General features: G+C 37.9%; 1 protein-coding gene across 1 annotated transcript in view; it reads left to right on the forward strand.

Moving 5' to 3' along the window:
* The first annotated feature begins 6,039 nt into the window (after positions 1 to 6,039).
* map7b (microtubule-associated protein 7b) overlaps positions 6,040 to 13,812 on the forward strand; it is a 45,508-nt gene continuing 37,735 nt past the window's right edge. Inside the window, exon 1 of the mRNA XM_037685832.1 lies at positions 6,040 to 6,118. Within this exon, the coding sequence (XP_037541760.1) occupies positions 6,073 to 6,118 (46 nt within the window). The 5' untranslated portion in view covers positions 6,040 to 6,072. The remainder of the gene's footprint in view (positions 6,119 to 13,812) is intronic.

Here is a 13,812-nt window from a genome sequence, read left to right on the forward strand (position 1 = left end):
AAACTAGCAATCCACTTTGGTCACGGCTCTGCTAAAATTAGCCATTAGTTCAGAACTGAACTCTTTCTCCAAACTGAGGTTGTTCAAAAAGCTATCTACAGCAGGTAAGATATTAATTTCCACACAACCCGAGATCTAAAGGTCCAAACCATTCCTTTCACTACACCACATCTTTAGACGAAAAGAACAATGGCCTCTTTTTTCCTTCATTTTATAAATACTGCATGCACATATTCCACTTACAAAGCTTCTGTGTGTGTGTGCGCACGCCACAGAGCGTCTCATGGGAAATCCTTTTAATTTCACTACACAGAGCCCATTCTATTTTTTGCTCCGCACGGAAAAGTTACAACTCCAGCTCCTCAATGATTAAAAGATACAAGCGTGTGTGAAATCCTGAAGACTTTAAAGGGAACTTTAAACTCACCACATGTGCTGTTACAAACCTCGGCCTGATGCAGACGGTTTGGATCTGAGGCCATTTTCGTGAGACTATTTTTCAACGTAGCTACACTAATGTTTACTGGTAGAGGACAAACCAAACTTTGAATAAAAAAAAAAACTACAGGAACACAAGAGCAAAGTTGGTGAAACACTAAAATCCAGATGTAGCATCAAAATTAACTTCTGTTGTCTTATTACACGTTAGACGGTTAAAACATACACAATAAGCATGAGCTTCACTCAAACCCTTGCCAGTTTCTTCTTATAATTATAAAACCTGACAAACTCGATGGCTTCCGAGGTTTTAAAATTTACATGCATGCCTTTTACATATTTCCACAAAGATTACGTCTCTATTCACCTGAGGCCATCCAAAATCTGTGGAAGGAAGTTAAAAGCTGATGCAAGGTGAACCTACATTATTGTTTGGTCATTTATATTTAACAAGCCTACGTAATGGCGGTACGGTGGCGCAGTTGGTAGAGCTGCTGCTTCTCAGGAAGGTCGTCTGATCAAATCCCAGGCATTGGCCCTTTCGAGGTGGAGTTTGCATGTTCTCTCTGTGCATGCGTTGGTTGTCTCCGAGTACTCCGGTTTCCTTTCACAGACCAAAAACATGCATGTTAGTCTGATGTGTAACTCTTTTGAACTATAGATGTGAGTGAGAGAGTGAATGGTTGTCTCGTTTTTTCTCTACGTGTCCCTATGATGTCCAGGGTGTCCCCTGCCTCTTGCACAGCGACTGCTGGACATGGGCACCCCCATTTCTTCCCAAAATGGAAGAAGCGAGTAAAAGGTAATGGATGGATGGATGTAGTAGACACACTATTGGTGAGAATTTGTTGATAAAATGTTTTTTCTTAGTACCAAACCAGTAAATGTCTGTCAGATAGTAAACACTACAAGGATTACTACTACAACCATTGTCATGGATTAAATGAAGGATTTACAATTAGTAGCACTGTTTTCTCTGGACAGAGCCATATATCTGCTAATCGGTTTGTTCTTGAACTTGTCTTTGAGGCGACTGGCTGTTTGTGTCCAAACAAACAGAGGAATGGTGTTTGTTTCTGTCCACCTTGCACAGCGTGCTCAGTGTGTTCTTCCGAGGTTGTGCTCAGGGAGCTCCTTTTTATTCAGACAATAAGGGTGGAATCCTGCAGGGGGTGAGTTCAGATCATCCTCCATCGTGCCATCTGCACAGAGATAATTAAAGAGGATTTCTCCAAGAAAAGCAACACATGATGCTGATGGTGCATCCTGAAAAAATAATAATGAAAATAAGTACAATGGAGAGGATTTATTTTCTATTATTATAGCACGTAATTTCTGGTATTATTAAGTTTTGAAAATGTGATCCAGAAATAGAGAAATTAGTTTTATTTGTCAAATCACGAAGATGGATTCTGACAGATGCATAGCTGCCATAGCATCAACGTTTTGGACTTCGAGAAGGCGTTCAACAGCATCCACAGGGACAGCCTTTGGCGCATACACCGTGCATATGGAATACCACAAAATCTGTCCTTCTCATCAAGAGCCTTAACAGCAATTTCACGTGCAAAGTAGGAAACAGTAACCGCAGATTTCAAGTGAAGACTGGAAGGAGGCAAGGATCCAGTCTAATTTGGGCAGCATCGTAAGATATGACAGAGGTGCAGGCAGTGATGTAAAAAGACGTCTAGACCAGAAACACCGTCAGAATGTTTAGCAATGGTTGGAGGTCCCAGCAGTACAGCATAAAGACCAAGCTGAAGCTGCAGCAGAGCGGTGTCCTGTCCATCCTGTTACACAGTTCAGAGTGTTGGAGGATGACTGGCAGCGACCTTAACAAGCTCTCCGTTTGTCACTCAAAGAACCAGCGAAGAACCCTGAGAATCTTCTGGCCCAACACAGTTTCAATGAACAGCTTCTCGCTCGTTCTCATCATTTTAATAATGAGACTTCAGATTACTGAATACAAAATCCAAATTAAACATCTTGGATGTTTACATCTAAAAATTATGGCCCAAAATGTGCCAACACTGATTCTTTGTCTGGGTAATTGTTTGTGGTTCTAGAGAACAAGTCTGAACATAAACTAGAGAAATTGCATTTCCTGCTAAAATGTGTGGATGCTTATTGCTGAAGAACTTGCTGAAAAACAGCTGAAATTAGCTAAAAACATGCTGAAATGTAGCTGAAATGGAAGAACAAGCCTAACTTAGCAGAAGAAAGCAGAAAGAACACATATTTGCTGAATTACCTTAAAATGAGCAGGAATTAGCACAAAAACGAGGAAATTGGCTAAAAGAAAAGGCTGAATTTAGCAAAAAATAGCTGAAAAGGCAGAAATATGATTAAACTACCAAAAGGAAATGGAAGGAGTTGAAATGAGCACAAAAAATGTGGAATTAGCTGAAAAAGCTAAATTTAGCACAAAAACATCTAAATAGTGGCTGAAATAGAAAAAGCTGAAACTAGCAGAAAAAAGTTTAAAGAATCATAACAAGCTGAAATTAGCAGAAAGAAGTTCAAAGAAGCACAGAGAATTTGTAGTTAGCAGAAAGAATCAAAAAGGAGCACAAAAGAGCTGACAAAAACAGCTAATATTAACTGAAAGTAGCTGAAAATTTGTTTTACAGTTGCAGAAGGAAGCTGAAAGAAAATGAACCAGAACAAAAATATGAAAGGAGCAGTGGTTGTAAACAGATCTAAAGATGTGACAGATGTAAAATGAGCTCAATTAATTTTCTATCGGGGAAACATGGCATAAAAGGCTAAATATTTCAAAAAAGCTAAAGTTGCACCAATACCAACAGTCATTAAGCATCCACACAATAAATACTTGAAGCTTTTGCAGAGTTTCTGTTCTCATCCTTCAACTCCATTTCCAACAAAGTTGGGACGTTGTGTAAAATGTAAATATTCTTTTGTAATATATGTAATATTCTCTTGAACGAGCTGAACGTTTTGATTTAAGATTTGTTGAAATTGCACAAAACTTGACGAGAAAGATGCTGAAAAAAATAAAGAAAAATGGATCACAATAGTGTGAATGCTTCGTAAACATTCACACAATAAACCAAATATCTAAAATATTCCAAAATTTAGCTCATATTTAGGCGACAAATGGTGCTACCGTACAAACGGTATGTAAGATATTCCAAGTTCCCTACCAGGGAGACATTTTTTAATCTAGCATATGGAAAATAGAAAAAAACTCTGGGATCAGTCTTTTAAATATTTTGACTGGATTATTTTTTCCTTCTTCAAGCTGCAGCCCTTTGATTGCTTTAGTGAACACTGTGTGTCCATCTGAAAACAAACTATTGAAGAGGAAGAATTTTATCCTTGGATACTTGATCCTGCTTAGTCTTGAAACTGATCTGATCACCATCCCGATGTCACTCTGGATTATGTGTAAATGAGTGCGCGAGAGAGGGCGTTAATCCAAATCATCTGGCAGGAAATAATAAAAGAGGCCACTCGCCCTTCAAATTAATCAGTTCCTCAATCTTTTTCTTCCCCCCAATGGCCCAATACCCTGAGCATTAACCCGCTGAGGATCGTCATCATTCAAAGTGTTAAAGCCTGCTCCTCTTTCAGGCATACACACAGACATGTATGACATTCAGTGTGCGGGGGGAGCAAGAACACGGGTTTTACTGTTAGAGGAGACCTGTCCCTGATCTTCACAACTTCACTTCTCCTTCTACTCATCCTCACACGAGCAAGATTAAAGCTAGAAGAATAAATAAATGTAACAATGAAGAGCTGAAAAGGATGGGATGGGTTTTTTTCTGGAAAGTTAAAAAAAAAAAGGTCTGGGATTCATAACTTGGGGTCAAATTTCCTGGAATAAAACTAAAAGTGCTGCAATACCTTTCGATCACTTCGGTTCTGTCTCCCTCCCTGCCAGACACTGGTCCATCTCCTCCTCGCCAAACAGCCGGTTGCCATGGCTCCAGTGTTTTTGGTGCACCAATCAGAGGCTACTTTACTAAGAGCCCAGAGAGGTGGGATAAGCCAGAACTCTGACAAATAGGCGCAATATTAGCAGAGATTAGCATAAATTCAGCCTGAAGGGGAAATATCTTGAACAAATATCACAGTGACAGGAGGATGTTTCATCGTGGTCTCATTTTGTTTATTCGAAATGCATCAATGTTGTGCAGATGACCCTTTATGTTTCTGTTCTCTCCTTACTCTTCTACTGAAGCAGAGTTTGTGCTTCTTTAATTCACCAATGAGTTCATCTCTGTCCTTTCTGCTCCAATTGATCAAAGAAACCAAATAAAAACATTAAACCTCCACCATAAGGCAAGATCTCGTTTTTTAAGGAATGAGTACATTTGTAACTACAAGACCAGGGCTCTCCCTGCTGGTAGTTTCACACAAATGCAATGCTTTCAACTGATTAGCCATAACATTATGACCGCTGAGAGGTTAATACAGCAGCTTTCCCCCTTTTTAGTTGAAACACTTTTCAATACCACTGTTAGAATTAGTTGTTTTTTTTGTTTTTTTTTAAGTTGCTTATTCAGTTTAGGGAAGCGTTCTTAAAATCGTTTAATGTTTTAACATGACCAAGAAGTGATTTAAAGATGAAAATGTACCAGTGAGAGAGTCTACGTGAAGTTAGTGATGTCCAGTTAACCAGTGAATACAGGGTGCAATGGTGGGTACGATAATCACAACCTGTTATGAATCTTAGTGCACCATGATAGACAGCATCCAACATCTGCAGGGTTCTTGTAGGAACATTCACGTAAATAATGTCACCGTAATCGATGGAGGGAAGGAAAGTCACATTTACAAGTTGTTTCCTAGCATTCAAAGTTAGACAGGATCCGTTTCTGAAAAAGAAACCCAGTTAAACTTTCAGTTTCTTTACTAGATGTTCCACGTGGAGCTAAAAAAGAGAGATGCGAGTCGACCAAGATACCCCAATATTTATAAGAATCAACAAACTCAGTATGGATAAATAAATGGTATGGTATAAAGTTTATTCATTTTAAAAAACAAAACAATTCCATAAACTATAAAAAAATACAAGAAATTTAAAATGAAAGGCAGCAGAAAGAAGAAAAAATCTTATTATATCTGCCCTTTTTTTCAATATCAAATAAAGGTTGAATGAATGAAGGGCTGAGGGCAATATGCATCTCTAGAATGAATTTAATTAGTTAATTTAGTTGTTAATAATTTAGTTAATATTTAAATTTAATCCCAAGTGTTAGTTTACATTTTTGTAACTTTTTACACAGGATCATCTTGCAATGCCCATAAATTGCCACTAGGTGTCAGTATTACACACATGTCCGATTGTTCAGGAGTTTCACCTGCGCACTATTCCCAGAGATTAGAAGATTCATAACCTCACGCTGAACTGCCTCAGTCTGTTTCAACCCCCTTCAAAGTAAATCTTCAGTTTGGGCTCTTTGTCGTCTTTAAAGTCTTGCTACAGCTTGACGCTGCTAAATCAAAAGTATACTTTAACAAAAAAAAAAGCTTTATTTTTGTTCAGTAACAGGGTGATTTAAAAAAATAAATAAATAAATTTATGTCAGCTCGTGAGTCTGAGCGTGTCTACCTGTAGCTGCAGCCGGTCTCGCGCTGACCTCTCAGCTGACGTCAGGAGGAGAAATGGCGGAGCTGGATGGCAGCGACACATCTCCGCCGGAGTCCCAAGGTGAGCTCTTGTCGACAAACTTTTTCTCTAAGCGTCGGAACCGTCGTGTGAGCTGTGACGACCTGCTCACCTGAGCTGCCGTGGGTTGGTTTAGTTTTTTTTATCCGTGTTCGGACGCTCGAATTTCGGGGAGAGTAGCTGCTCGGAGCCGGGTCGGGTCACGGGAGTGGGATTAACGATCAACCAACAACTCACCCAACCGGTTACTTTACTTTTCACATGATGTGTTCTTTACACCTCCGATATTTTAGTTCTGTCTTTGCTGTCGTTATTGTGAGTTTATCGTGCTTTGAGGAAACACCTGTTGCTGACATGGCAACCTGCGACAGGTGGATTAATAACTGGACGGAGAGCTGACCTGTTCTCTCTCTGAGTGTCTTTATAACAGTTTAAAGTCAGGTCTTCATTTAAACTCATAAAAAAAAAACTGGACTTTGTTACTGACGTAAATTCTCTCTGATAGTGGTAAATATGGCTGCTCTTAATTGGTTTTGTTTTTGGGGGCGGATTATCTTTGATTTAAGAGAAAAATCCTGAGTAAAACAAATGTTTTCGTACAAATATCTAAAATGTATAAATAAGAGTACACCTGGTCATTCATTGAGAGTACAATTTATTTTAGTTTCAGAGGAAATTCTTGTATTTGTATTCTTGTAATTCTTTGATTCATAACTGGCTGTGATTATTGTACCCACCACTGCACCCTGCATTCACTGGTTAACTTCATTAACTTCACGCAGACTCTCTTACTGGTACATTTTCATCTTTAAATCACTTCTTGGTCTGCTGCCTTCATACATCTCCTCCTACATGTCATGTTGTGAGTGCAGCTACAGCGTGCGCTCTCAGGACATCATTACCTGCAGTGTTCCCTCAGTGCAGACTGATGAAAGGGCCTTCTCCTACTCCGCTCCTGTTTCCTGGAATATCTTACAAAAAGATCTGAAGCTCTTGACCTTGACCTCTCTGGGTGGCTTTAGGCATCTGTTGGACTCCTGGGAAAGGTCAATGCGGATATGTTCTTGTTTTTAGTTTTCTACATCTTCTTACAACCTAGCTGTTTTTACTTTTTTGGTTACATTTTCTTTTAATTACCATTTTATTTTCACTTGTTAAAAAAAACTCAATTTGGAGGGGACAGGTTGACCAACATGTTGGGGTAGGTGATGACAAAATACACCTACCGGTACTTAACTACTTTAGTACTTAATGTCCTTTTTGATACATTTTCTTTTGGAAGTTTATAGACTGCAAACTTTCATTTAGTTTGTTTTCTGGATGCAACATGAAACTAGAGAAATTGCATTTCCTGTGAAAATGTAGTGTGAATGCTCAAGAACTTGCTGAAAAACAGCTGAAATTAGCTAGAAAGCATGCTGAAATGTAGCTGAAATGGAAGAACAAGCCTAAATCATCACAAGAAAGCAGAAAGAACACGTATTCGCCGAATTAGGTTTAAATAAGCATATATGAGCACAAAAATTAGGAAATTGGCTAAAAGCTGAAATTAGCAACAACAAAAAAAGCTGTAAAGTAGCTAAAAAAGCAGAACAAAGCTTAAATTACAAGAAGTGAAGAGTGCGCAAGTGTGCCAATTAGGATGAAAGAAGAAGAAATGAGCACCCAAAAGTGCAAATTATCTGAAAAAAGCAGACCCCCCCCCCCCCAGCTGAACAGTAGCTAAAATAGCCGAAATAAGCTTAAATTACCAGAAGGAATTGGAAGGAGCGAAATTGTGCCCAATTAGGCTTAAAGGAGCAGAAATTACAAAAAATGGAAATTATCTGAAGAAAAGCAGAAATTTGCACATGCACAAAAAAGGCTAAATAGTTGCTAAAAAGGCAGAAAGAAACTTAAACGACCAGAAGGAAGAGGAGAGCACATTTTTGCTGAACTAGGCTGAAAAAAAGTTTAAATTAGTGCAAAAGTGTGGAAAAAGCTGAAAAAGTTAAAATTAGCATAAAACAGCAAAATAGTAGCTGAAATAGCTGAAATAGATGGAAATTGCAGATATAAGATGAAAGTAGCACAGTAAGCTGAAATGAGCAGAAATAAGTTAGAAGAAGCACAAACATGCAGTTACTGAATAAAGGAGCACAAAACAACTGAAAAACAGCTGAAAGTAGCTGAAAACAGCTGATTTTTTATTTATTTTTTATTTGCACAGGGGAAACTTAACATTAAATAACCGTGAAAGGAGCAGTAAAAGGTTGGAAACAGATCTAAAGATATGAAGGATGTAAAATGAGCTCAATTCATTTTCTACGAGGAAAAAAAAAATGGCAGTAAAGGCTAAATATTTCAAAAAGCTAAAGTTGCACCAATACCAAAAGTCATTACGCATTCTCACAATAATTGTTTGCATTTGCAGAGTTTCTGTTCTCGTCCTTCAACCACAATTCCAACAAAGTTGGGACGTTGTTGTAAAATGTAAATAAAAGCAGAATGCACTGATTGGCACATCTCGTCAACCAGCAGAACATGTTCCAACTAAGAAATTAAACCAGTTTTAGGGGGAAAAGGTTCATTTGGTGGAAGTTTATTTCTGTTAAACATTTTAAAGTTGGGACAGAGGCAACAAAGGACTGTAAAGGTGGTGTGAGTAAGAACCAAGAAAAACATTTTTCATGAATTAGGTTAGTTTGCAACAGCTCAGTGGGTAAACGAACAAGAGGCTGAATCTGTCAGGAGTAAAGATGGACACAGGTTCACCGAATCATCTCAAGGTTTTAGTGTTTAGAAGGAAGCTGAGCTCAAAGGACAAGTGGGATTGTCAGTACAGAAAGCTCGTTATCTTCAGGTCCTCCTGCATTAAAAACGGGTCTGATTCGGTTCTGGACATCACTTTATGACCTCAGGCACACTTCCAGAAATAAGTGTCTGTAAACGGTTCTCTGTGCCAACCACAAATGTTATTTAAAGGTTTGTCGTCCAAAGAGGAAGCCGTATGTGAACCCCATCCAGAAACGTTGCCTTCTAAGGACCATAGCTCATTTAAAATGGACTGGGACAAAGTGGGAAATTTCTGTGAAACCACAGATGCCACACCCTTCTTACTTACAAAGAAAGAGACCATTTGGCCTGTTATCAGTACACCATTCTAAAACCTGCCTCTCTGATGGTATAGGGGTGCATTGGTACCTCTTGCAAGGGCAACTTGGACAGAAAAGAAAAGGCACCATCAATGCAGACAAGTATTTTCAGGTTTTACAGTAACAAATATTCCCCTCCTAAAGACTTTTTTCAGTGAAGACATTGCTGAACCTCGTACTGCATCCATTACAGCAGCAAGCTTTGTAAGAGTCCAGGCGCAGACCTGTCACAAATTAAAACATTTGATGCATCATGAAATGAAAAATTAGTCAAAGACGACCCAGAACTAGAATCAGACAAGAATGGGACAATGTTCCCCTCCTAACACTCCAGCAGCTGCTCTCCTCAGTTACTGGATGTTTACAGATGTTGCTCAAAGAAGAGCGCATGCTTCATGGTGGGAAATGTCGCCGCGTCCCAGCGTTTTAGGGATTTGTTGCTGCCATCAAATTTAAATTGGCCATTTGTCATAAATGAATCCATGAATTAATAAATAACATGCTAATTCTTAATTTAAACATTTGATATGTTTGCTATGCTGCATTGTGAATAAAACATGGTTTATTGTTTGTAAATCGTTGCATGTTTTTCCCCACAATGTCCCAACGTTTTGGAACGTACTTATTCTGTTTGTTAAAGCAATTAAAAACCTACAGTTGGCAATGGGCTGTAGCTGTGAGTAGCACTAAAATCGCGAAAGAAAATGGACGAGAGCTGCTCAAGGCATCCCTGAACAAAACTGTGAACCTCGCATTAACTCCATGTGATTGTAGAGAAACGGCTAAAACATAGACGGCATTAAGAGTTTGGCACAAATAGATTAGCATGGCCTTGGTGGGAGGTGCACTTCTGATCTAATTTTTTAACACTATATCCCATCATGCTGAGGGATTTATTCCTGATGTAGCACTACAAGATTACCTGTACATACAGCACATTTCACATACCTGGTCACGTGTTAGAACGATGCTCTTATCTATATATTCGTAACATTCTGTCTGGTTCATAGTCTGAAAGCACTTCTCACTCAATTTATGCAACAGCTATTTTTTTTTTAAATTCCTGTTATTTTTTCTACATCTGAACCAGCAGATGTGTTTTCAAATTTCCATCTCCGATTAGAAAGCTAGATTTAATAATAAAAATCCTGGAAATCAAATGGCGTTAGACAACCGTATTTAAAAGTAAAATATAAACTTTTTTTTGTGACATCATGCAGTTTAGAGCACACATTTTCAGGATGCGTCTTTTCTCAACGTGCATGATCCTTTCTGTGTGAAATAAATTCTGCATGTTTCCACTCTGTTCAGTGTTGTGGTGGGTCCACTCTGGTTCAAACTATCAGTGATGTTTTGCAGGTGGAATTGCTGTTTTATAATAGTGTGAATGTTTATGAAGCATCCACACTATTGTGATCCATTTTTCTTCCATACGTTTTTCGGCATCTTTCTCGTTCAACACTTTTTGTGTTATTTCATCAAATCAAACGTTCAACTCTTTCAAGACAATCCTGCCATGACTGTTGGTATTGGTGCAACTTTAGCTTTTTGAAACATTTAGCCTTTTCTGCCACTGATTTCTTCATGAACTGAGTTAATTTTTCATCCTTCATATCTTTAGATCTGTTTACAATAGGGGTGCACCGATTGCAGTTTCTGGCCTATCACCGATCACCAATTTCTAAAAAGTCTGACCTGCCGATTCCAATTTTGGCCGATTTTGTTTTATAAGCAACACTGTCATGTGTTACAAGGTCACAATTTTCCAATCTTATTTTATTGAAAAACATACCATTGAACAATATCCTAGAAACAATACAAACTTATTTTAACTGGCCATGAGATCGTGCTCTGAAATATAAATGAAGTTTAGACAACTGTTGTTAAAACTACAAACATCTGTAAAATCTGTTTCTCGTTTAAGTATCGGACGATTTCCGATTGCCCAAAATTAAGGAAATCGGGGCCGATAAATCTGTGCACCCCTAGTTGACAACCTTTTACTTCTCCTTTCACATTTTGTTATGCTTCAGCTTCCTTGTGCAAAATAAACTTTTTTTCAGCTACTTTCAGCTACTTTCAGCTGTTTTGTGCTCCTTTCAGATTCTTTCTGACAACTAAAACATTTTTGTGATTCTTCTAACTTCTTTCTGCTCTTTTCAGTTGATTTCTGCAAGTTTCAACTTTTTCTACTATTTTTTTAGCAGTTTTTATGTTAATTTTAGCTTTTTTAGCTAATTCCACATTATTTGCACTCTTTTAAAAATTTTCAGCCAAATTCAGCATAAATGTGCTCTCTCTACTTCTTTCTATTAATTTATGCTTCTTTCTGTATTTTAGCTACTTTTCAGCTAATTTCTGCTTCTTTTTTTTCAGATAATTTCCTCTTCTTTGTGGTCATTTATGCTTCTTTTAGCCTAATTGGGCAAACATGTTGTTTATGATTTCTTCTGCTAATTTAAGATTGTTCTACCTGTTCAGACACTTTTTTTTAAAGCATTTTTTAGCTAATTTCAGCTGTTTTCAGATAAATTCAAGTTCTTCATGGTAATTTCTGCAACTTCCAACCTAATTAACAACTTTATGCTAATTTCAGCATGTTATGCTCATGGCAACTTATTTCAGATACTATTTTGCTACTTTTATAATACTTTTAGCTTTTTTCAACTAATTCCACATGTTTTAGCTCATTTCAGCTTTTTCTGCTTACTTCTGGTAGTTTAAGCTTCTTTCTACCTTTTTAGCTACTTTTTAGATGTTTTTGCTAATTTCAGCTTTCTTTAGCTGTGTGCTAATTTCTGCTTATTTAAACCTAATTCAGCAAATATGCGTTCTTTCTGCATTCTTCTGCTAATTTAGGCTAGTTCTTCCATTGCAGCTAGCATGTTTTTAGCTAATTTTAGCTGTTTTTCAGCAAATTCTTCAGCAATAAGAATTCACACAGCATTTTTGCAGGAAATGCAATTTCTCTAGTTTTGTTAACCATCACTGAATTACTAACAAATAATTAAAAGCCACCCTCTTTTCTCTCCTTCCAGTACTAAAGCATGTTTCCTCCTGGCTTGTTGTTCTTGCCTTTATCATTTTAAGTTGTGCTTGTTTATCGCCAGTGCTTATGCTAGTTTGTCTCTAAAGATGTGATCACATTTTTAATCAGTATTTATTCTTCAGAAGCACCGTGCTCCCTGCAGTCCTTCAGGTCCAGGGCCACGATGATTATATTTGCTGATGTGTCATTATGCTCTACGCTGAAGAATTGGTTTTGTCTTGTAACTGAGCTTGCAGTGAAATTTAATTAATCTATCAAACTTTGTCCTACAAGACACCAGCCAAGGAAACATAGCTTGTAGATGCTGTGAATATTTATTTGGTGAATTATTTCTGTCAAAACTAATTGTTTTTGAATTAATCTTTAAATAAATAAATCTGTAAACGCGTACGTGTGCTTTACTGATTTTTATCTTTGAAACTGGTGACAGTCACACGGCTCTGTCCTAAATCAATCTTTTTAAGAGCCTTCATGTTCTCCTGAAAGACAATTATATTTATTTAAAAGAAAAAAACTTAACTAAACTCCTATTTATTGATACAATAAAAGTATATATATATTTTATTTAGAATCCTGTCCTGTCTTCCCACACCTATTCAACAGGTGATAAGGGTGTGTCGCCTGTACGCTCATGTTGAAGTCAAGGGGAGTGTTGTGTTGCCAGCAGGGACAAAGATCAGATTACTTCTGTGTGTGCATGTGTGTGTGTACAGTGTGTACATTGTGTGTGCATGTGTACAGTGTGCATGTGTACAGTATGTGTGTACCGTGTGTATTGTCTAAGGAGATGATGCAGCACATCTTGAATTCCTTCATGTAATCTATCACCTATATTACTGTGATTTTTGTGCATAAAATACTTGAAGCCAGTTTGATGAACTACTTTTAGAAGACTTGCTTAGCAAAGTTGTATGAAAAGAGTGGATTTGTACCAAAAATATATAATTTTAGTAATTTGTCCTTGATCGTTATTTTGCTTTGATGACATTTGTGTGACTCTGGGTTTTAAAATAATAAGCTGGTTGTTTAGTCTCTGGTCATTAGTTTTAGTTGAACATATGAAGGTCAACGTTCTACTTCTTTTGATAAATATGTTTCCTGTAATATTGTGGCCTTAGGTTGTACACCCTGGACAGGTCACATGGACACATAGAGACAAACAAGACAGACAGCTATTCACACCCTCACCTAGTGACAATACAGCCAGTTACCCCAACATGCATGTTTCTGGACTGTGGGAGGAAATCTGAAGATCCACTCATGTACTGGGGAAACATGAAAACTCCACGCAGCAAGGCCTCAGCTGGGAGTCGAACCTGCAAACCATTTGCTGCAATGCAACAGTGCAAACCATCTCACCATGCTGTTTTTATGTCCATCCATTATTTTTTTGTTCTCTCCTTCCTTTTCGGGTTGCGGGGGTCACTGGTGCCCATATCCAGCAGTCACTTTGCGAGAGGCGGGGGACTTATTTTCTAAACCTTTAAACCTCTGTTGTGCATCACACGTGTGTGTGTGTGTGTGTGTGTGTGTGTGTGTGTGTGTGTGTGTGT

This window comes from Nematolebias whitei, chromosome 12 (genome assembly GCF_014905685.2).
Source record: "Nematolebias whitei isolate Nwh7 chromosome 12, NemWhi1, whole genome shotgun sequence".
Classification (NCBI taxonomy): Eukaryota; Metazoa; Chordata; class Actinopteri; order Cyprinodontiformes; family Rivulidae; genus Nematolebias; species Nematolebias whitei.